At 40.3% G+C, this 25738-nt stretch overlaps 1 protein-coding gene across 2 annotated transcripts in view; it reads left to right on the top strand.

Annotated features, from left to right (window-relative positions):
* The window catches only part of LOC127414537 (septin-2-like), a 46306-nt gene that overhangs the window by 10881 nt on the left and 9687 nt on the right, over positions 1 to 25738 (top strand). For both annotated transcript variants that reach the window (XM_051652632.1, XM_051652633.1), the window contains exons 6-7: positions 3683 to 3817; positions 4432 to 4549. In XM_051652632.1, coding sequence (XP_051508592.1) covers positions 3683 to 3817; positions 4432 to 4549 — 253 coding nt within the window. The remainder of the gene's footprint in view (positions 1 to 3682; positions 3818 to 4431; positions 4550 to 25738) is intronic.

The raw sequence follows: 25738 nt of genomic DNA, 5'->3' as shown, positions 1-25738 counted from the left end.
CCCTTTTGAGTTGTTTATTAAAAATCATACCTTTGAATTGAAGAACCCAGTTCCCTGTGTCCTCCTTTCCCTCCCTACGTCAAGTCTTTACACTGGTGCTGAAACCCGGGAACTTGGAGGAAGTACAACGTCATGGAGTCCTCGCAGTTGGCCGAAGTCCTCAAGTCCCTCGAAGGTCTGCATCACACTCACCATCAGGCCCTGCTTGAGCTACGCCAAGACCAAGATCGCCGCTTTCATGAGATCCTCCGAGTTCAAGCAGAGGACCGGCATGCGATCCGGAGCCGCCTCAGCCAGGAGAAAGCCCCGGCCGTGTCCCCGGGCACAGCGGCCCACGGCCATTCTCATGAAGATGGGGGCAGAAGATAATCCAGAGGCCTTCCTGGATCTTTTCGAGCAGACAGCCGCAGGGCTGGCCGCATGCTCAGTGGGCAGCCAGGCTCATTCCCTTGTCCGTGGAAGCCCAACACGCGGCACAACAACTGCCGGTGGCAAGTCTCCTGGTCTACGATGATCTGAGGAAGACCATCTTGCAGTGTGTCAGCCGTAGCTCAGAGCAGTACCGACAGCTTTTCCGCTAGATGAAGTTGGAGGGGGCCGGCCGACCAGTTGCCTTCACCCAACAGCTCCGGGATGCCTGCCAGAAGTGGCTGCTGGCAGAGGACTGTGACGTCGAGTGAGTTATCGACCAGGTGGTGCTGGAGCAGCTGATCCGTCGGCTACCGAATGGAACGGCAGAGTGGGTCCAGTGCCACCACCCGGTGTCGCTGGAGCAGGCCGTCCAACTGGTGGAGGACCATCTCTCGGCGTACCAGAGGGTGGAAGAGCCCTCCCAATCTCTCTACCCTCCCTCTATGTTTTCCCCGATCTCTTCCCCACCCCCCCATACTCTGCTCTCTCACCACAGCCCATCCCAGTACCCCGGAGGCATGGATGCCGGTTCCCCATTCGCGGGGGTTTGTTCCCTGCCCCCCAGGGACTTCATTGCCTCATCGCTCTTCCCCTCAGGTGGATGTACCGGCCGACACAGGTGTGGGCGTAACACCTGGGCCAGCCTGCTGGAGTTCCGGGGATCCTGGACACTTCCGGGATCAATGCCCCATGATGAAGCTGGGAACTGTAGTCCGGAACCCCAACATTCCACGGGCTGCCCCTGATCGAGCCGGAGTGTACAGAATACCGGTAAGTGTCAAGGGGAGTACTCATCAAGCCTTGGATACGGGCTGTAACCTGACCACTATCCACCAATGTTTTGTTCAATGCGAGGCTTTGGGCACAAACAAAAAGGGTGAGGGTGAAGTGTGTGCATGGGTATATTCACAACTACCCTGTAGTGACCCTCGTTATCAAATTTCAGGGAAAAAAGCATAGAGTGGAGGCAGCGGTTAGTTCCTGCCTCACCCATCCACTAATTCTGGGAACTAATTGGCCAGAGTTTAAAAATGTGTTAAAGGGAGTATGTGCGGATGGGTCCTGCAAGAAAGCTACTAGATGTGAAATATGCGATGCTTTGGCAAGGGAGGTGGAGCCGGGGCCCTCTTCGTCAGCTCCACGTCAGGGTGACGTGAGGGAGGGGGAGGCTTCGGCCCCTCCCGTCCTGAGAGGATTTTCCGAAAGGGATTTCCCACTAGAGCAGTCGAGAGATGAAACCCTTAGGCATGCCCTCGACCAAGTGAAAGTTATTGATGGCCAACGACTCCAAACAAACATCGTACTTTCATATCCCTATTTTGCTATAATAAAAGAGCGGTTGTATCGAGTGACGCAGGATGCTCAAACAAAAGAGGATACGACCCAAATTTTAATACCGCAGATCCGCCGGGAAATGTTATTCCAGGCGGCTCATTATAATCCGATGACGGGTCACTTGGGGAGAGAAAAACACTTAATCGACTAATGGCCTGTTTCTATTGGCCGGGCATTCGCGGAGATGTTCGCAGGTGGTGTGCGGCATGCCGTGAATGTCAGCTGGTGAATCCACCTCAAGAGCGGCATTGTGCCCCCTTCCGTTAATCGAGGTCCCCTTCAAAAGAATTGACATGGACCTCGTCGGGCCGTTAGAGCAGACAGCACGCGGACATCGCTTTGTCCTAGTTTTGGTGGACTATGCAACGCGATATCCTGAAGCAGTGCCTCTGCGCAACATCTCAGCACACAGTGTTGTAGAGGCACTCTTCAAAATAATCTCCCGAGTGGGGATTCCGAAAGAAATCCTCACTGATCAAGGCACTACATTTATGTCATGAACACTACGCAAACTGTACGAATTATTGGGTATTAAATCGATTCGCACCAGTGTTTACCATTCGCAAACAGATGGGTTGGTGGAGGGATTTAATAAAACCCTGAAAAAATTTGTACGTTCGTACACGGGGATTCTAAAAATTGGGATAAATGGCTCGAACCCCTGTTATTTACAGTGCGAGAGGTCCCACAAGCCTCCACAGGGTTTTCCCCGTTCGAGGTGCTGTATGGGTGGTGCCCGCGCGGTGTGCTCGACGTCATATATTGCTCCAAGCTCAGGAGCGTCAGGGCTGACTCTATAACAGGGGCACTCGGCTACGGGAATTTGCACCAGGAGATAAAGTGCTTGTATTACTCCCCACATCGAGCTCCAAATTACTCGCCAAGTGGCAAGGGCCCTTTGAGGTCACACAACGAGTGGGGGATCTCGATTATGAGGTGAAACGAACTGATAGAGGGGGCGCACGTGTTTGGATCATGCCTCACTCCAATGGCATGAAAGACACCAACGCGCGGATCACCCGGTGGTATCTGTCTCCAGCTGTTTAGGTTCGAGGTGGTCCACAGATCGGGAGCGCAGATGGCTGTCATGGACTTCCTTTCCAGAAATGGGGAGCTACGCCAGGGAGTGGTAGACAGGCTAGATGTCTCCCTGGACAGAGTTAGGCGGTGGGGATATGTGGTGATGGGGGTGTGGTCGAGCGTTCGTCCAGAGAGAGAGAAAGTGGTAAGGGTGCACACACCTGAGCCTTATAATGTCTAACACCTGTTTCTGTTTGCAGTAAGCATTGGGGAGAGCGGTATAAAGGGACCACACCAGCAACGAGAGAGTGAGAGAGATACCTGTCTGAAAGAGACTGTTGTGTTTAAGCGAAAGTGTGTACTGCTGAAAAGCCCTTTTGAGTTGTGTATTAAAAATCACACCTTTGAGTTGAAGAACCCAGTTTCCTGTGTCCTCCTCTCCCTCCCTACGTCAAGTCTTTACAATGTGCTGTGCGCATTACAGTGAATGAGCACTCTGATCTCTGTCATCTGCTACACACAGAGCGAGCGTGACACTCATGATGCAGTGTTTTCAGTGTATGAGTGTATTTCACTTTGAAACGTGCAGCACATGCAGTCTGTATATTAAAATAAATCTCAGTCTTCTGTGGTTTAATCATCACACTATGACATATCACGATTTTAATTTTATTAATTGTGCATTCATACATTCATTTTATCCCCGGTATGTCAAATTCTGTGTCATTCTGCATTTTATTGTTAATTCCATTTTTATGACTGCATTCCGCAGTTCTTTTTGTGTTTTCCGCATTACGGAAATTATAGGGTCCTATTTTAAGGCATGCGATTATTTAAATCGGTCACAATCTTTAATGGCATTGAACTGTTTTTCCCTCTCCTTTTCCCTGATCTGTGCTTAATTCTCTCCCAACAGCTTTAAAACAATCATCCAGTATATTGATAATCAGTTTGAGCGATACCTGCATGACGAGAGTGGACTGAACCGTAGGCACATCGTCGACAACAGAGTACACTGCTGCTTTTACTTCATCTCGCCATTTGGACATGGGTAACACGCACACTCATTCTTTCAATTATAGCCTATTCACACCATAAGCAATGCAACAAATCAATTCACACTGAGCACGTCTTTTTCGGCAGCTTCCGAGAGAAGTTCAAAGACGGTATGAATCGCAAAATGAAAATCATTAGCGTCAAAGCTATTCACTGAGCACAACTGAAATTTTTGGCAGCCCAAGAGAAAATTTCATAGGTGATGTGCAACAAAAATTGCAGCCTAGAATTTGTATCAAAGCTACTCTCTTCGAGCATGACTTGAATTTTTGGCAGCCTTCAAAAGCTTATAATCCAACAAACAGAAAATTACACACTCAGGGCCTCATTCCTGTGTAAATTGTTCATAAAACTATTCGTATATAAATCGCAGCATTCAGTTCAATGCAACAATTTGTCTAAGAATGGTTTCACAAACAAATGAAAATTTTTCAGTGTGTTTCATGAATAAGACCTTTGGTGTGAGGGAATCTTTAGGGTTACATGTTTCATTTGAATGTAGTGGCTGCATTTGGTGTGAATAGGCCTTCTGCTCTCTGATTGTTTCTCCTGTTTTCATAAATTTGTGAATGATTCCCTCGTGTCTCTGTGCATTTGATTCGTTCCCAGTCTGAAGCCTCTGGATGTCGAGTTTATGAAGGCGATCCACAATAAAGTCAACATCGTCCCTGTGATCGCAAAGGCCGATACTCTCACACTGAGAGAGAGAGACAGACTCAAGAGACGGGTGAGGATCTGATTCTCTGTTGGCGAGCATTGTTTTTTCAAATTTATACTTCCATGATTCTTGGAACAGTAATTTTTATTTTTTTTATTGTTCAAAGCTCTCACCATTTTCTTTGTCTGGCTATGTAAAATAGCTAGATATCAATACATCTGTGATGCAGTTAAACCAGTGGCATCCAATAACATCATGAGACCACATATAAAAATGCAACCAGTGAAAATCGTCATGTTCCGTACATCACTGAATACCAAATGTTTAGGTTGGCAACGCTTAAACGCTTACAACACATGTCCGTAATATATAGAGAAAACATCTTAATTGTGAAACAGTGGCCGCCATATACATTATAAATTGTAAACAGTACATAGATTATAAATCTATGTACTGGTTATCATTGTCCCATGTCTGTCAAACATGTTGAGTGATCCAAACATCATCTGCAGCCTGAAACTGAACTTTTGGTCATATTTTAGGAGTGAATGCACTTAGCTGAATAGAGAGCTATAGGATGCTCCCTTGCTCCCTATTTAGTGAACGACTTAACCTCCAGTGTGCTGTCTGTCTGCACTGGTCTCAGAACAGTTCGAAATGCACCTAATTTTCATCCTAACTCCATATAAAGCCTCTGAAAGCAAAAATGTTCAGCTTTTGGATGAACCCATTGATTCTCAATGTGATAATGCACAGTAAATATAGGAATGCATTTACTAATGTTAATGAATAGATTCCTATTGTACAGTGATAACAAAATAAAATATAACAAATTGTATATATTCAAATGAAGTGAAATGATCCACAGATGTGTTAATGTTGAAAATGAATTCAAAATAACTAACATGTTTTTTAAACTTTTGAGGGAATAATGTCCTAAAATCCACATTTGTGGACATCATGTTCATCAGCGTGCTGACCTGTAAATTTAAAACAAAAATATAGAGCGTCATATCAAACAAAACTAGAGACTCTACTCTTTACACCCAAACTGGTTACAATGAAAAAACGTAAAGATGTTTGTTCCCAGAGGCACTTTTGTTGGCTCTGCGCCCAGAGGAGCGCTTCATGAAAATCAACGTCATGTTGTTGTGTCACGTGACTCGGTGCGCCAGAAGTTTAACCCTTTAAATGACAGTGTAGAGTCTTGTGAACAGTATTCAGTCGGTTTATAATTCATTTAAAAGAAACAATATTTTTTTTAATTTTACTGCATAATATTCATATTTATACAAGTATATGAGTAGTTTGAGAGCGTAAGGAGAGCGACTCGATTACTGGTCAAATTTAACATCCTCACTTCCACAATCTCCTCTCTTGATTTCATTCTAGCTTGGAAAAAGTTACTTTTTACTTTTTAATACTTGAGTACAATTTAATGTGAATATTTTTTTTTACTTGAAAGTATATTTTTGGCTAGATACTTGGACTTTTAATTGAGTAAAATTTTCACTCGGTTTCCATACTTTCACTTGGTAAACACAGCCTCATTACTGAAAATTGACCTGTTAGAGGACAGTTTAGCGATAAGACTGATGGAATTTCTTCCTGCAATCACAACATGTTCTGACTTCCATCCCACAGTCACTGTGACAGATAAGTCAAATTCATCTCCATTTCAAACTAAATGATCCAAACAAGATGTTGGATCTCCTTTAATAGATGAAGTTACTGTTTACAAACAAATGCTCCGATCAGGCACTTCCAGTTCTTTGGGAGGGGAGAAAAGAACCGCTGTCTATGGACGCTTTGCCCAAATTGAGCTAAAAACGCTCCAAGTATTGTTTGTGGGGTTGAAACGGCAAGTTTCCAAAAGATTATTTCGAGATTTGGGCTTCTTAAAATTTCCATCAGGATAAACTCAGGATTTTGACAAATCATGATTTTGCACGGATCACCATCATTGTTATTGTTCATTTTGTCTGTATTTTGCCCATTATTGGACAAATTAAAAATGTTCTGCAGCAAATATATTACTTTAAATCATCATCGAGTGGTTAAAACAACTTCCTTTACTGACCTTGTGTAAATTCTACTCTTAGAATGAGGCATAAAGTCATTGATAACAGATTTTAATGTCACATTAGTTGATGTTTTACATGTAGCGTCCTCATATTTAAATGCTCCTTTAAACGCCTCCCACAGCAGTGTGGCGGGTGTCTGAATGTTCGGGAACAGTATACCGTTGCTCGACTGTTTAGAACTACTTTTTACCCCTGAATGAAGAATGCAGAAGAAATTCTCCAGAAGTATATCAGGGCCTTAAGTGTATGAAAATATATATAATAAACGGAAGTGTCTTTTTGTCACGTTTTTCCTTATTACTTCCCGAAACATACATATAACATAGACAGTGGCGTATTGTAACTTCCAGCACACTATCCCGATTCAAACGTGGCCAAATGCAACATAAAATGATTCGTAGATCTTGAACTATTCCACAAAGAGTGTACATGGAAAGACGATGCACAAAAGGGCGGTCAACACACGTTGTGTGTGTGTGTGTGTGTGTGTGTGTGTGTGTGTGTGTGTGTGTGTGTGTGTGTGTGTGTGTGTGTGTGTGTGTGTGTGTGTATGTGTGTGTGTTTTGTGTGTGCACATGTCCGAGGACTTTGTGTGCAAACACACATCCACATATCTAAAGGATTGGGATGCTTCTGAACACATTCTGTATTTTGTAGTATAATCCATTCATTTCCAATGGCCGGTCAGTTTGACCAGGAACACAAGTGTGACTCAGTGAAATAAAACCAATAAAATACAAAGAAAATGGTCAAAAAATAATTGTGTTTTCAGATACCATATGTGAACAAAGGAAAGAATTTTATTCCCGTTGGATTAAGTAAAAAAAATTAAAAAGTCATCCTGGTTAAAATGATCAGAACACAACATAAGGGTTAAGTTTGACATTGGAATATGATGGTGTTTAATATTATTGTCAAATATTATTATTTACTGTATGTGGGTTAATAATTTGAGCAGTAAAGATGCATATTGTACTGTATGTCTGATTGTAGTTTTCATTTTCATATGCCACATTTCTCAGGCTTTAGAAGTGTGTTAAATGTGTGACGATATGTATTCATCAACCTGTTATGTCACATGATCATACAGGCATATTGAATCAAGTTTTTTCCGATAATTCAGAAAGAACCTATATAAATCACTGTAAACCATAAACCTTTATAATAACTTTTCATCTATACTGACACTAAGTGTGTGTTCGCATGCTGTGTGATGTACAAAGTGTGCATTTTTTGGTTTAAGATTTAAATGTTTCACACACACACACACACATTTGAGTTTCTGTTACTCTTAAAGGGATAGTACACCCAAAAATGAAAACCCTTAACTTGTTGGAACACAAAAAGAGATGTTAGGCAGGATGTTAATCTCAGTCATCATTCACTTTCATTAAGTATTTTTTCCATACATGATGACAGATTTTTTTGTTTTTGGGTGAGTGTACTAAATCCTTTTTAAATGATTGTACTAGATGGCTCATAACACACAGGAAGACACAGGGCTAAATTGCGAATGCTGTTCCATATTAAGACATCACTTCGGACACTGAATGCTTTTATTTTTAGAAGTTCCTGTTATTCGCCTGTTGCTTAGATGGCAGTTTTCTCTTCCTGTAGATAATTTAAAAAATGTTTTTATCCACGTTCCCACATTGCCATGTTTGTCAATGCATGTTTTGTTTTTTAACCTTCATGCCAACTAATGGTTGCTGTTGCTGAGAAACCCAGAACTTCTTGAAACCTTGATTGTTTAAAGCTTAATTTTAGGAAATCGCCCCTTCAAACCTCAATGTTAATTTGAATGAATTGGAGGAAACTTGAGGGCTTGTTCTCTTCAGAAACAATTCACATTTAAAGGGATAGTTCGCCCTAAAAGGATAATTCTCTCATTTACTTCCCCTTATGCCGTCTCAAACTCGTTTGACTTTATGTGAAACACAAACAAAGATTTTTTGAAGGATGTATTATGTCTGTCCATTCAATGCAAGCCAGTGGGGTCCAAAACTTTCGATCTCTAAAAAGGACATAAAGATAGCATAAAGGTAATCCATAAGACTGTTTTCTAAAGTGATCCAAACGGTTTGTTTTTGGGTGAACTGCTTCTTTAAAGAAATAGTTCATTCAAAAAAAACCTCATCATTTATCACTCGTTTCGTCCCAAACTCAAGTTACAAGACACACGACAACCAGTGCCATGTTTAACCTCGTGCGACGCCCCCCCCCCCCGCCGCGTACACATTTGTGGACATTGTATATTTGCTTCGCTATACGCAATGCATATGTTGCAGATCAGGTTCTTATTGTGGAGAGGAGCAAGCAGGGACCGGGTAAACATTCAAACGTAAGGCACTTTTCAGTTTACAACCTAACTGGGTGCTTTCCAGCACCACATAAAACACATGCATTTTCTTTCAGCCAGCTACGTCAAGCAAATTAACACACGGGCAGCTTCGTGCATCTCTCTCTCTCTCTCTCACGCTCTCTCTCTCTCTTGAACTAAGGCTCTGGCTCCTCTTTATCTCTCTCCCTGCTGATTGTGCTAATTCTCCCCCAGCCATCCATCCTTCCTTATCGCTCAGCCACACCTTGCTCGCTACATACCCCCATTGCCCAACTTAGGCCGGGGAGCCATCCGGAGAGGAGATGTTGCCCTTTCGGCAGTCTCGCTGCCGGATGGTCTTCCCCGTCTCCTGGGAACACAAACAGGACGAGGGGAGGGAGAGGAGAGAGAAACTTGCCGATCCCCGAAAATGCAGCCAGACGGTCCTCAGCCAGCTGTACTGCTTCCGTCAGCGACGCCGGGCGATGGCACTGGACCCCTCAGCCATCCCTTTCAGTCGCCAGCTGACGCAGTGCTCCAGTGCCACCGGATCGAGCATACCCTCGGTGTTGCGATCCTCAGTGGTGAGGACTCCTTGACGTCGCATCTTCCACCAAATGCCGGGTTTCGGCACAAATGTGGCAGATCAAGTTCTTAATGTGGAAATGAGGAAGCAGGGACCGGGTAAACATTCAAACGTAAGACTTTTTCAGTGTACAATGTAACTTTTCAGCCAGCTACTTCGAACAAATTAACATGCACACGGACAGCTTCATGTGTCTCTCTCTCTCTCGAACTGCGGCTCTGGCTCCTCTTTATCTCTCTCCCGGCTTATTGCGCTAATTCTCCCCCAGCCGTCCATCCTTATCGCTCGGCCATGCCCTGCTCCCCACAGTATAATTTAAGTTTATTTAAACTGACTGATCTCAGTTCAGGAGACTCTGGGCTGTCATTAAAGGGTTAAACTTTCGACGTACAGAGTCATGTGACAAAACAACATGGCGCCATTCACAGCTGAGTTTGTCTTTGGGAGAAATGCCTACAAAACTACATCTGATAAGAAATCTAATTAAGCTTTTAAATTGAAACCTGTTTGAGTCAAATGATTAGATTCTCTAGTATCATCCAATATGCCATTTTAAAATTTGAGCGATTTATTGCTAAATGCCACGCTGCTAAACACAATGCACACTAATGTGTACAATAGCACAAGATTTTCATTAGAAATCCTATATTTACTGTGCATTTTCACATTGAGAAGAAAAATGAGGCTTTATATGGAGTTAAGATGAAAATGAGGTGCATTTCGAACTGTTCTGAGACCAGTGCAGACAGACAGCACACTGGAGGTTAAGTCATTCACTAAATAGGGAGCAAGGGAGCATCCTATAGCTTTCCTTCGAAACCAAGTGCATTCAGTCCAAGCTTCCTATCAAAAGTTCAGTTTAAGGCTGCAGATGATGTTTGGACCACTCTACATGTTTGACAGACATGTGACAATGATAATCAGTACATAGATTCAGAATTTATAATGTATCATTTTATTTTAACATGGTTGACAGTGATTGGATGATGCTGGCCATTATTTTGCATCAGAATTAATTATATTTTCTGATTGGCAAAATGCTTTAGAACTGGCTATCACTTGTTTGTTAGACAGTGCAAAGAGAGAACATGGAGATTGGGTTGCCAAAGTAGAAAAAAAAAAAAATATTGTAACATAAAAGTGAAATCAAGTCAAATACTTTTTTCACAATACACAATTCACAACTTAGTCCTGCTGAAAACATACATTTTTAGGAAAACTATTTGGTCTAGGCTTTTTTTTTAGGTGCTACTAGTTACAAATCAAAAAGGAAAATGCACACAGCTGTCACGCTCGGGTCTCAGGAGGTTAAATGTACACAAATGAGATTTGAGAACTATGGTGGAGGAAAATAGTTTCAGTGAATAATGACTTAAATTTTGGTTTCTTCCTCACACAAAATTATTGTATGACTTTAGAAGACTTATAGTGCAGAATATAGTGCAGAAGTTGTATGGAATACTTTTATGGGGCTTTATCAGAATCTGAATGAGCTTTATTGCCAAGTATGCTCACACACACAAGGAATTTGTCTTGGTGACAGGAGATTCCAGTACACAACAATACAAAAAACAGCAAAAAAATAATTAAAATTGAATAAAAAATAGATAAATATTGAAAAGAAAAAAAGTGTATATATAGAATAGACTAATATATATATATATATATATATATATATATATATCACACACACATACATCCACACAAAACTGTTCCTGTGCCTGACGGTTCTGGTGCTTAGAGCTCTGAAGTGTCGGCCAGAAGGCATCGGTTCAAAAAGGTAGTGGGCAGGGTGAGTGGGGTCTAGAGTGATTTTTTTCCCCAGCCTTTTTCCTTACTATGGAAGTGTATAGTTCTTGAAGGGGGGGCAGGGGGCAACCAATAATCCTCTCAGCAGTCCGAATTGTCCTTTGTTGTCTTCTGATGTCTGATTTCGTAGCTGAACCAAACCAGACAGTTATTGAAGTGCAGGACAGACTCAATGACTGCTGAGTAGAACTGTATCAGCAGCGCTTGTGGCAGGTTGAACTTCCTCAGCTGGCGAAGGAAGTACAACCTCTGCTGGGCCTTTTACAGTGGAGTCAATGTGGGTCTCCCACTTCAGGTCCTGTGAGATGGTAGTGCCCAGGAACCTGAATGACTCCACTGCTGCCACAGTGCTGTTTAGAATGGTGAGGGCGGACAGCGTTGGGGTGTTCCTCCTAAAGTCCACAATCATCTCCACCGTTTTGAGCATGTTCAGCGTTGGAGCGTTGTATGAGTTGGAGTAGATTAAAAAGTCTTCACAACATCTCAGAAATAAGTCAGTCATATTAGTTTTGGAATGATATGAGGGTGAGTAAATTATTCATTTTTGGGTGAATTAGCTTTCTGCTGGCTACTTCAAACCTTGACTGTTTAGAACTTCATTTCAGCAAAACAGCACCATAAAACCACGGAAAAAACAGTAAGTGATGTTGCAAGTTTGATCGCAAGACATGATGAGAACCAATGATTTTGTCGATGTAGCCGCCATCTTTGATTTAAGCATTTTACTAGTGGTTCGAGTGACATTGAGAGTGAAAAACGAAGTATTTCACCTTTTGTGTTCCACAGAAGAAAGTCAGTCATATGGGTTTGGGACGAGTAAATAATGAAGTTTTCATTTTCGGGTGAACTATCCCTTTAAGTGTTTGAATCCTGGAAATAATGAACACACCCTCGGATTTGTCCTCCATCTCCATTTTTGTTTTTCTCATTTTCTCCCCAATTTGGAATGCCCAATTCCCAATGCACTCTAAGTCCTCGTGGTGGAGTAGTGACTCGCCTCAATCTGGGTGGCGGAGGACATATCTCAATTGCCTCCGCGTCTGAGACCGTCAATCCGCGCATCTTATCACATGGCTTGTTGAGCGCGTTACCGCGAAGACATGTGGAGGCTTCACGTAATTCTCCACGGCATCCACGCACAACTCGCCACGCACCCCACCGAGAGTGAGAACCACATTATAGCGACCACGAGGAGGTTACCACATGTGACTCTCCCCTCCCTAGCAACCGGGCCAATTTGGTTGCTTTGGAGACCTGGCTGGAGTCACTCAGCACACCCTGGATTCGAACTCGCGACTTCAGGGGTGGTAGTCAGCATCTTTACTTACTGAGCTACCCAGGCTCCCGCCTCTGTCTCCATTTTAACCTGACTCAGATACAGTGAGGTACTTTATTCATGATGGAGGAAGCTCCCACTCATCCATTCTGAATTTCGAAGAAGTGCAAGTCAGCAATTTGGTCTTTCCCACTCCCTCATGGTGATGATGACACCGTGCTGGTGAAGGTTTCCAAAATCATGACGCCCCGTCGTAAGAATGACTAACGACCCATTGTGTCCTTGTGGCCTATGTGATATGTATCTTTTTACCCTCTACTTTCTCACCATGATAGCTTCGCTCTCTCTCTCATAAGACGTACCCTCCTGGCAAACTTTCTCGCTCTGTACATCATCATGAAAGCGGGAAGCAGCTTGTGTAGAACAATATGCTCTTCCTGTAATGTGTCAGAGCGATTGGCAGGGAGAGCCGGGTCTGCGGTGTGCAGGGGCCTTATCAGAAGCAGAGACCCCGAGTGCCCATTTCCCTCAGTGAGGTCGTAAAGTCCTGGAACTTATAAAGTACTCAAGGGACGTCTTGGTAGCCCCCACTTCCTGTCTTAAGAGTGATATATGGGTGTTTCTTCACCTTCAGGCACTTTCAGTCCTGTGAACTTCTAGAAAGTAAAATCCTGTTACAACATTTTTCACACGCTAGTTTATTTAATTTGGCTAATAACACTATCCAACAGTGGATGTACAGGCATCACTGGAGATATATTTCATCACTGAATGAAAATTACCAGCACATCTCAGATTCTGTATTGTGTTTAATAGAGTTCTGTGATGCTGATGGAAATTACATTAACTTTTTTTAATAAATGGTCGTCTCCATTGACTTATTTCATAGCTAACATTTTATTTATCCTAAATACACAAAATTGCATCATATTTTCACTCTTTTTGTAAAATTACAGATTGATTGGAAATGACACCCAATAAAAATATTCTGTCCACAAGTGATATTTACCTTGATTTTACTTTATTTTCTTCAAACATCACTTGCTCTTTACTGACACTTTTGTCCACTTGATTAACAAGTGTTTTGTTTATTTCACTCTTTGTTTAGATTATCATAGTTGTAAACATGCAATAATTTGTATTTATTTAGAATTGATTTTCATAGTTTTGAAAGTCTGGGTCTCTGAAAAGGCTAAAACAATCAAATCTATACATAAAATGCATTTGAAAAGTACCAAAATAAATGAAGGCTTGGTAAAATGTTTCTGAGTCGGTTTTAATGTGACATAACAAAAAGAAAAAAGGTTGAAATCGTATCGTTTTAACACAAATCAACCCATGGGACACGGAAATGGACGAAGTTGAAAAATCATGAAGCGATTGTGTTGTCTTTTGCCCTAGACCCAGAATTTCGATATTAAAATATGAAAAATCTTCTCAAAAATATTAAGTATTACATTTTTTAAATGAACTCTAAACAAAGATTTAATTATGCATAAATTATTTCAATATGCATTGTGTGAAAGTTACATCAAGTTTTGCACAAATTACATCTGTCAGTTGTAGTGTCATTTCCATCTCTAACAACAATATTGCAACAAATAAACTTAAACTAAGCAGAAGTTAGTGTACTTGTTTACCAAGGTGACAAAAGTGTCAATTGTGAACAGAATTTTTTTTTTACTGTGTTTTCAATCAAGCTGTAATTTTGTCAAATTATGCAAAAAGTGTTAATGTTTAATTGTTGATGTGGGAACGTGGATACATTTTTTTAAACTACCTACAGGAAGAGAGAACTGCCATCTAAGCAACAGGCGAATAACAGGGACTCATTCAGTGTCCGAAGTGATGTCTTAATATGTGTGTTATGAGCCATCTAGTGCAATATAAAATGGATTTAGTACACTCACCCAAAAACAAAAAATCTGTCATTTACTAACATTTTACTAAAATGTGGGGAATATGAAGCGTTTGTGAATCCAGCGGAACGTTTTCTGGAAGGTTAATTTTACGCACGCATTATTCTGAATTTGCTCATGTATTTACGAAGGTTTCATGAATGAGGCCCAATCATTGTTTGTAGACAAATAAACTAGTAAGAAGTGTGAAAAGTCTATCTAAAGCGACTCCACAGGACCTGGTGTTGAAGAAACACCCTTATATTGAGAACTACTGTATGTGAAGCAAATCTCTTTGAGAAGAAAAGCCTTTGTGTCCAAACTGACGTTAATCCGGGAGGTTTATTCTTGCAATAGTTCGACTTTATTCCCTCAGGCCAGATAAGTGCAGTGTGCATGCTTGGTTGTATTGTTGTGTTTATGTGAAGTTGAATGTTATTGTTGATTTTTGCCATGTTGCGATCCCCATCACAGTCATATTTCAATGTTCAAACTGTCAAAGCTTTCCTCTCTTTGTCCTTTCAGTTGGCTCAATGGGAGAATTTTTCGAAAGCACCAAAGAGGGTTGTATTCACGTAAGATGATGTTTTTGAAAAATGTGTTTATGGTCTTGTGGTCATATTGTCATTATCTAAGATCAAGGCTTTTGTGTTGAATTGTGTCATTTGCCTCAGTGTTACACAGTGGAGTGATAAACCAGTGAGATCACTTTCCTTTCATGACGGAGTCCTCATATTGCATTCATCTAATGTGTTTTTCATCTTATCTTTAACTACAGTGGCTAAATGGGCAAATATCTCATGGCTTTAGTAATGTCCGTGTCTACATTCCAGCCTTAAATGAGGGTGTGGTTATTTATTTATGTTCTCAGGCAGAATAATTGCATCCTGGAATTACAGCTCATGAAGCCATATGAAACAACAAATATCCTGCAACAGTCACATATGCTTTCTATGACCCAAGCTGGACCTTCATTTAACACTTCAGCAGCCAGTTTTTGTTTGGTTTGTGTTTTAAACACCAATAAAGCACAAATCAAATGAAACTGTAGCAAAAATGTACCCATTGAAAATGTCAAATTTAACACTTCATGCATGAAGCCACATTGAGAGCCCCATATATTTGGGATTTACCAATATAGGGCCTTAAAAATGAAGATACCAAAAGGGAAGTTTTTTCTGAACCAGAATCTAAAAGGATATCTTTGGGGGTCTTTTATACGTCTGCAGTTATAGGCACTCCAACTTTGGAAAAACAACACAAAAAAGTGCTTTTTCTCGTTTTTGGACTCGCACCATTGACATAATTCAACAAGGGGTGCTGCAGTCAACTGATTTTAGTAATAGACTTACTTATCTCTGTGTCAAAATAAAATAATGACACTGCCGCCTTTTATAAGGTTCTTTTTTTGACCAGTAGTTTTGCTCCAAAAAAATTGTCATTTTGACAAAATAATGAATTTCATAGTAAATATGTATCCATGGCATTTCATTATCATTAGTTCATCTTTCTTCAGAAAAAGTATTAACAGAATCAAAAATTTCAGCCTGGGAGGTTTTGGAAATTTTGTTGATTTGACATGGAATACGCAAGGAAAAACACTCTTTATTAATGCGCTGATATTCAAGAGAGCGATCACTTCATTAGGCTACTTTTGAGAATGTATATTTTAATAGGCAACTAGGTAACGCAAATACCAACAGAATGTGCATTTGCGTTTTAAATTTCACCACAGTGTGCTTTCATAAACTACTTTGGGTGTTTTTGTGCTGTTGCGCTCGTTTGTGTGGACACACACACACATGCATGCACTGTACAGATGCGCATCTCAATTATAAGCACAATCTTGTTGCCTTTTAATATATTTACCATCAATATACTTGATTTTAAAGTAACTGTTTTTGTTCAGATTTTTTGCTTTTTTCCTCTTTCAGCCAAAAACAGGTACACAGGTAGCTCAGTGGTAAAGATGCTGGTTACCGCGCCTGGAGTCCGCTAGCTCGCTAGTTCGAATCCCAGGGCATGCTGAGTGACTCCAGCCAGGTCTCCTATGCAACCAAATTGGCCCGGTTGCTAGGCAGGGTAGAGTCACATGGGGTAACCTCCTCGTGATCGCTATAATGTGGTTCGTTCTCGGTGGGGCGCATGGTGAGTTGAGCGTGGTTGCCGCGGTCGATGGCGGAAGCATCCACACGCGCTATGTCTCCATGGCAACGCCCTCAACAAGCCACGTGATAAGATGCGTGGGTTGACGGTCTCAGATGCGGAGGCAACTGGGATTCATCCTCCACCACCCGGACCGAGGCGAATCACTACGCGACCACAAGGACTTAAAAGTACATTGGGAATTGGGCATTCCAAATTGGGAGAAAAAAGGGAAAATCCCCCCCCAAAAAAAGCACTGATATTTTATGACATCAGTGAGCTCATGTTTTGGTTGACAGGCTTCAATCCTTTTGACATACTGTTTGATGTTGACATTTTCACTCGTTTACATTTACGAGAGAGGAAAAAAAACCTTACTTTTAATCGGCTCTTCAGCATGAAACCGTTCAAACGGTGCAGTTTTCAGGATGCGTCGCCCGGTGTCAAGTTTCAACACATTCAAAATATATATATATATATATATATATATATATATATATGATATTGAAATGAATAAATGTCTATTTTTCCAGCCTGTTGTATTAGTATTTATGTATCATCCCTTATTATTATTTTAGATACAGTTCCTATATATTGTTATTTACACAGGGCAGATATACTATTCATCAAATCTACTTTTATAACGCATCATATTTTAATGGGGATATAATTTATTACAGCTGACAGTTACATGAGCAGACAAGGTTTGAACATCAACCGTAACAAGATCAAACTAAAATTCACAGCTTTTTAACACTTCTGTGTACAAATATGAAGGCTGTTTATTGGATCAGTACAGGTAAACGTAATATTATGCGACTGCGCATTACTTTACGGCGAGCTTTGACCTACTAGTTAAGTCTTGCCTTAAGAACAGGTGGTGCAGCCAAATTAAGCACTGAGTTACAAACTAACAAGTAGTTACTAAATCCTTAATGTGAACTTTACATCCCAACTTAAGTGAGACCTCACCCAGGTCACAATATGCATAGTATAGAACAGAGCAGCTTGGCATCTTAATTATATATTTTTGTGTTCCATATAAGACAGAATGTCTGACAGGTTTTAAACAACATGAGAGAAAGTAAATGATGAAGGAATTTTCGTTAATCAAATTCTCTTATGTCTTATCCAATTTGTCAGACTTTTATTGTTGCATCTAATATTTGCTGAAGGCCTCAACACACACACACTCATCCCTGACTGGAATTTGCTAGTGTGAGCTTCTCCTCGCGTCCCGCTGTTTCTGAGACGCCAGATTAACATTAGCCCTGATACAAACACACACACACACACACACACACAGACAGTGCAGAGTAATTGGTCAGTCCTGTTGAGTTTCTTTTAGACTTACACAACACCCCTGGGTGTTTTTGTGTGAATGAAGGACCTTCATGAGCTGCAGGTAGCCACTGGTCTAATCCAGACATAAGAGATCATAGTTAAGACCTTCACAGTGATTGAATTTGCCACGCTTTATTGCCGAATAGTGAATTTTACAGTGTTTTATAACACTACAGTGATGGCTCTGCGATGGCTTTTGCATTCATTTTCATAGCTCGCTTCTAGGGATTTCATAAACACATTTTCATTAACTTCAACTATCATGTTCTGTTGAGACTGAATTTACTATCTGTTTGTTTTGAGTTTTAGAGACCTCCATGATGTTTAAGATAGTAATAGTAATCTCAAATTTAACATCTTATTTTCATTTCTTTTAATACGTTTCTTTGACCTAATCGAGACAGATATAATTGAATCCTTAACAATCTGTTGCATCAAGAAAAGTAACTTTTATCCAGAAATATGAAGCTGTTTTTGTATAGGGGTCTGTTTGAATCAGAGAATCTTGTCATGGAAAGATTTATTGTTTTAAATCTGGGGTCTCTGAGACTCAACAGAAATAATGTAACATTTATTCATGGAGGACGATTTAAATTCAAGTTGAAATTGTGTTTATAATCAGCTCTCATAAGATTAAGAAAAGTCATGAAGTATCAAACTGATACTTTAATGTTAATGGAATATTCTGGATTCAATTCAAGTTTGACAGAATTTGTGGCATAATGTTGATCACCACAAAAAACTAAAAAATCGGGGTTACAATGAGGCACTTAAAATGGAAGTGAATGGGGCCAATTTTTAGAGGGTATAAAGGTAAAAATTATTCTGATTAAATCTCATGTAGCCTATTATTTTAGCTACTTGGTTAGTAAGTGATTTTTATCACACTAAAATCATGTTAACATGTATATTCTTGTGGCTATACTTTTGAAACGGTATTTTAGCGTTTACGGATTGGCCCCATTCACTTCCATTGTGAAAGCCGCATTGTAACCCAGAATTGTGCTGTTTCGTAAAGAAAAGGAGGGACGAGTCAAATCATTTTTGTGGTAGTCAACATTTTGCCACAAATGCTGTCGATTGACCTTAACTTGTATTGAACCTGGAATATTCCTTTTAAGTATGTTTTTCGAGCAATTAAAATGGTCTAACTGAACTTGAGGCCTAATTACAGTATTCTGGGTCAGTTGGTCAACCACATCATCTGCCTGATAAACAATGTTGGGTGTCAAAAGAGTGTGTTCTCTTAAGCAGTGACTCTGTTAAACCATTTCAAGACTGTAGGGAGTGGTTGGGTTATGGTTGCTTATTCATGCTGAAACTTGTGTGAAACTACTGTTTTGCCTCCTGAAGTGTAATCTCATAATAATTGGTCTATAGAAGAAAACTATATTTAACTTATTTTCATGTGCTTAAACATAGTGCCTGCCAAACAGTCTGTGGCTCCTATTATAGTGCAAGTAACAAAACAGTAATGGGCCAAATATAGAGCCTTGGTGCACCTCTTTAGTTGTACAAATATAACATTACACAAGAGTGAGCCATTTAGATATTACTTGGCATTTAGTGCTCAAAGATGGGTGAAGAGACCATAATCAAGTTTCCAGATTTTGTCATTTTTGTTTCTGAAGAACAGCTAATGCACTGCTTGTTATTGAATTCAAATTTTTTGCATGCAAACTTATTCCATCTTTGTTCCGGAAGTGTTTTTCCCATAGGGCCATTTAATGTCATTAAAGAGTTGAACTAATCCAACCAGCTCCAAGGTGAATCACAATATTTCAGACTTTGATTTGAAGCTAAAAGTATTTGAAAATCGGACAAAAAGACAAAGGTATAAGACTGTGTACTTAACATCTTTAATGAGGGAATGAGCTACAATCCCATGAAACATTGCGAATGACGTCATTGAATTAAAAATGCTGGAAAAATCTAAAGCTATTGATTTAAAGTTGTTTAATATAAGTATAGAAATAAAATATTTAAATTTTCATGCTAAATATTCAGATATTTGCAAATATAGAATCAATTCGAGAGTGTAGGGAAACCGATTCGTTTGCGTCATTCACAGTCCGTCATGCGGGTGGGTGTCGCTGCAGAGCTCTTTTGGCGCACTTCGTTTGCTGCAATTCTCTATGTGGATCGTTTCCCTTCGTGATTAAATGTAGTGTAATTCATTACCAGGAATTTTGCTATTAAAACCTGATTTTATAAAAACGAATTTGAAATAACGCAGACTGACGGCTTTGGCAGAAGCAAATTCCATTGATTAACAACCTCAGAGCTCACGGTAGTCTTTTTTAAATTTATTTATTTTTATTTTTTATTTGGAATGCCCAATTCTCAATGCACTCTTAAGTCCTCGTGGTGGTGTAGTGACTCGCCTCAATCCGGGTGGTGGAGGATGAATCTCAGTTGCCTCCGCGTCTGAGATCGTCAATCTTATCACGTGACATGTTGAGCGCGTTACCGCGGAGACATAGCGCGTGCGGAGGCTTACACGCAATTCTCCATGGCATCCACGCACAACTCACCACGCGCCCCACCGAGATCGAGAACCACATTATAGCGATCACGAGGAGGTTACCCCATGTGACTCTACCCACCCTAGCAACCGGGCCAATTTGGTTGCTTAGGAGACCTGGCTGGAGTCACTCAGCAGGCCCTTGATTCGAACTTGCGAATAGTCAGCGTACGGTAGGTCTTTTTTTAAATGTTTAAAAAATTCTCATTAAAAATCAGTTCCTCTAAGAATAAAAGGAATGTTAATTTTGCTTTGTTATGCTTTGGTGAATGAGGTATCTGCTACTTAATTGATTAATTAATTCAAACATCCAGGTCGTACAAGCTTCACTCGCATCCACAAATTGGTCTTGCTCTGCAAACACATGGTCACGACTCATAATGCATCCTATGAAAAACAAATTACAAGCATTATATGTGAAAGTCACTTCCTTTTGGAGTTGAACCCTTGGAGAAACTCCTGTGCCATTGTTTCAGACCGGACTCCAAGTGCCTCTGCCAACCATGTGTATGCGCTGCCAATCCAAGCACATTCAGGCTGGAAGAATGGCAAGGAAAGCTAATGATTTTGTTCAGGCATGTGTCCATAAGTCAAAATGCTTGTTGCTGACATAAATCTAGGCAAATACTTGTTTCTGTATGCCTTGAAATATTAACTGTACGACTGTGTGTATGTTACTTGATGGGTAAAATGTGTTGAGCTTTTAAAGTGAATCTTACGAAAACATGTCCAGGACATATTACACTCCAAAAATAATAAGAATAATAAAAATTATATATTTACATTAAGAAAATGAAGCCTATTTCAAGGACCACTACGATTTGTTGCATTATGACAATTAAGCATATTAAATACTTATTAAATTATTAAATACAATAAATACTGCCATGATGCCTGGGTAGCTTAGCGTGTATTGACGCTGACTACCACCACTGGAGTCACTTGTTCGAATCCAGGGCGTGCTGAGTGACTCCAGTCAGGCTTCCTAAGCAACCAGATTGGCCCGGTTGCTAGGGAGGGTAGAGTCACATGGGGTAACCTCCTCGTGGTCGCTATAATGTGGTTCTCGCTCTCGGTGGGGCGTGTGGTGAGTTGTGCGTGGATGCCGCAGAGAATAGCGCGAAGCCTCCACATGCGCGATGTCTCCACGGCAACGTGCTCAACAGGCCACATGATAAGCAATGCACGAATTGACGGTCTCAGACGCGGAGGCAACTGAGATTCGTCCTCCACCGCCCGGATTGAGGTGAGTCACTACGCCACCACAAGGACTTGGAGCGCATTGGGAATTGGGCGTTCCAAACTGGGGAGAAAAAATAAATAAATACTTCCATGATGTATAAATATTTCACAATTTAAATATAAAAGTAATTTAAATAATTTCACAATTTAAGGTGTGTGTGTGTGTGTGTGTGTATATACATTCAGATTATAGATTTCTTGAGATTCACCCTGTATGTGCTTAGGAACTTTTGGATGTTTTTGCTCAGACTTTTGTGTTTTCTGATCATGAGGATTACTAATTTTTTGGAGAAGTATCTCTTGCATTCTTAAGCTCCCTTTTCAGTTCTCGTGCTCGCAATATAGTACATCAAATTCTCTTTATTGTACAGTTTTCTTTGTTCACTGTGAAGCATTGTGTTTACTTTCCAACTTGGAGGTCAAGTCATCCAAGATTTTATTATCTTCATCTGTCCACACCCCAAACTTGGCGCAACTGGGAAAGACGGACCCTTATAAATCTTGTGCTTTCACAGTTTTTCACGCACTTCTTTGTTTCGTTACCCAGCTCCCGATTTTGTTTGATCTCAATAACCGTGTCTACATTCACGCTCCCCTCTCGGCCAACTGTGGCGTGTTTATTTGGACTTAGAACATGCAACAATGACACCCACACAAACAATAACACACACACGTTCCTGCGTGGCCCTTTCTTGCTGCCGTTTTGCTGCTGTTCCTCACTATAAAAACATGACTAATCATAACAGGAGAGGGTTTCTATAAAGACCAGCCAAGCAGGAGCTTCTGTCCCATTGAAACGCAGTCCCCGCTGAGATTACATGAAAGCACTTGGAATGTCAGGAAGAGGCTGCTGGTGGCGTTTCTGGCCGCGATTACATCATGGCATTGTGAATGTGCTTCTTAGAAAAACAAGCTTTGAAGTAAGAAAAATAAATCCTCATGTCTGAGCCACCACAGGTGCTTCTGAAGTTTATTTTTTTGTGTAGTTTTAACAAGGAACAAAGCTTGACCAATTAAAAATGATAAGATAGGACTTAGTAGTACAGTGTTCAAAGTTTCTGAGTGCCTGATATTCTCTCTCAGTTTGTTCTGACCCCAAGAGATTGCAAAAATCATGGTATCAGTGAGGCACTTACAATGGAAGTGAATGGGGGCCAATACATAAACATTAAAATACACTCTGTTTCAAAAGTATAGCCAAAAGACATAAACAATATGCGTGTGGTAACATGATTTTAGTGTGATAAAATCACTTATTAACCTTATCTGTGTAAAGTTATATCCAATATTACTACTACATTGTCATGCCGACATAATGCACAAAGTAAGCCCTAATCTGGTAAATGCTGTAAAGCCAGATTCATTTTAACACACTGAAATCATATTTACACGTAGAATGTTTACATCTTGTGGCAATACTTTTGAAACAGTGTGTATTTTAATGTTTATGTACTGGCCCCATTCACTTCCATTTTTTGTCCCTTATTGTACACCACAAAAAATATTTTTGCCTATTTTTAAGATTTACGATCTTTTAATTTCATAACAAAATTCCATCAAATAGAATTGTTTAACAAAAGTATATAAAATGTATTATATTTATTTAAAATATTTATTTTATTTTAATAAAGATAACTCGATTAAATTTGATAAAATTTTATGAAATTGAAATTTTTGAAAACATTTTTTTTTTGTGTGTAATTGCCATTTTTGCTTGGCAAAAACTAATATATATATATAATTATTATATATATATTTTTTTTTTCCCAATTTGGAATGCCCAATTCCCACTACTTAGTAGGTCCTTGTGGTGACGCGGTTACTCACCTCTGTCTGGGTGGTGGAGGGCGAATCTCAGTTGCCTCCGCTTCTGAGACCGTCAATCCGTGCATCTTATCACGTGGCTCATTGTGCATGACACCACAGAGACTCGCAGCATGTGGAGGCTCATGCTACTCTCCGCGATCCACGCACAACTCGCCACGTGCCCCATTGAGAGTGAGAACCAATAATCACGACCACAAGGAGGTTACCCCATGTGACTCTACCCTCCCTAGCAACCGGGCCAATTTGGTTACTAAGGAGACCTGGCTGGAGTCACTCAGCACACCCTGGGATTCGAACTCACGACTCCAGGGGTGATAGTCAGCATCAGTACTCACTGAGCTACCCAGGCCCCCTTTTTTTGTTGGTAATTAAGATTATTCTTCAAATGTTGTCGATTAAGCTTAAGGGCACATTCACACTCAGCCGTTTCTGTTTTCTGTTTCCTAACGTTTTCGTTTTCAAAAGTATGCGTTAAAGAGAGCATTTTCGAAACACCCTGTTTTTGCCGGTGGAAAGTGTGGATGATCTAGTGTGGAAGAGAGGCGTAAACGTAGTGAAATGAATATAGAGAGAAACCAATGACGAGTATGTGCTCAAACGTAGTGTACATTTTAAACAAATATGTCACATCTTCTCAGCGTTGATTTCAAACCAGGAGCAAAATGGTAAAAAAAAATCCCTCAATGAAATGAAAGTTTATGCTTAATATCATTGTATTACATCATCTAACATGTACAAATCTGTTTAAAATCTAGAAAAGATGTTTTTAATTCCAGTGATCAGGGAATTAAATGTTCAAAAAGCACATTTGGGTGTGATGTTCAAGTGTACACATAATTTTGGCCATTTAGTGTAGTTTGCACAGTTTCGGTTTTGTGTTTTGTAAGAGGATTTTTAGAAAATCTAGGAGAAGATCTTCAGGTCATGGGGTAATTAGGTTAATGTTTTCAGTTGTCTTCCCAAGATCTGTTTACATCTCCAAGTGTCTGCCGACCATATCTGTCATCGGGCTGCTTCTCCTACTGATTAGCACCAAATTCACTGCACTACTGTGCTGTATGTGTGGACCAAGTAGTTCTGTGTTCGTTTACCTAGCGTGATTCATACAATTCCTGTTTTCAGCATCAAAGACTTCTCAGCTTCCTTAGAATCCTGTGAGAGTGTTCCAGTTTGACAACGTGCTGAGAGAACTTTGGATTGACCCAGTTACAAGTGAAAGAAATAGACCAGTTTAGTTTCCAATGTTTTGGAAGAAAATCCTGCCATGATTTCTAGAAGAATATCTAAGCTCTGTAGGTCCTTACAATGCAAGTGAATGGTAGCCAGAACTTTGAAGCTCTAAAAAGGACATAAGGGCAGCATAAAAGTAATCCATATGACTCCAGTTGGTTTTAGGTATGAACAGACCAAAATGTAACTTGTTTTTCACGTTACATCTTGCCATTGCAGTCCCTAGGCACGATCATGATTTCAAACTTGATTACATTCCTCAAGCGCAATAGATGGCGCTATGACGTGTAATCGAACTTGAAATCATGATCGCCAAGGAGACAAGATATATTTTGATCTGTTCTCACTTAAAACCGGTTGGATCGCTTCAGAAGACATGGATTAAACCACAGGAGTCGTTTGGATTACTTTTTTGCTGCCTTTATGTGCTTTTTGGAACGTCCAAGGTTTGGTCACCATTCACTTGCATTTCACTCTGCTTCCCATGGCGTCAATAAGTCAGGCGGTCAGTTGGTCCCACCTAGTACACAGCGAATTAAAATAACATGATATAGTGATTTTAATTAAAATTACATTATTATGTGAGAAGAACTAGTCTCTAGAAAAAGCTGAATTCTACCTTCGGTTTGCGTCGTAATTTGTTTGGTGTATAAATTGTGAAAATGACTGTCTGACTGCTCATTATCCTGTTTATTACACGACTACTTGCCAAATAAATAAATAAATGGACATTGGGAATGGAAACATTGATTTGAGTCGAAATTATTTTATTAGCTTACTTGTAGATATTACAGAGTGACATGAGAGGAAGGAAAGATGACTTGCAATTTTATCTTTAATCCATCTAGTAAATTTACAGTAAGGGGTGCACAATTTCAGTTTTATAATTACATTTATGATTGGTTGCCATGTAGGAGCTCTGGCCTAGTGGTTAGCACATGCGTAAGACACATTGAAAATTCATGCTCATGTG

The sequence above is a fragment of the Myxocyprinus asiaticus genome, chromosome 24 (assembly GCF_019703515.2).
Source record: "Myxocyprinus asiaticus isolate MX2 ecotype Aquarium Trade chromosome 24, UBuf_Myxa_2, whole genome shotgun sequence".
Taxonomy (NCBI): Eukaryota; Metazoa; Chordata; class Actinopteri; order Cypriniformes; family Catostomidae; genus Myxocyprinus; species Myxocyprinus asiaticus.
Note: the sequence above shows the minus strand (reverse complement) of the source record. Positions and strands in the feature narration are given on the sequence as shown.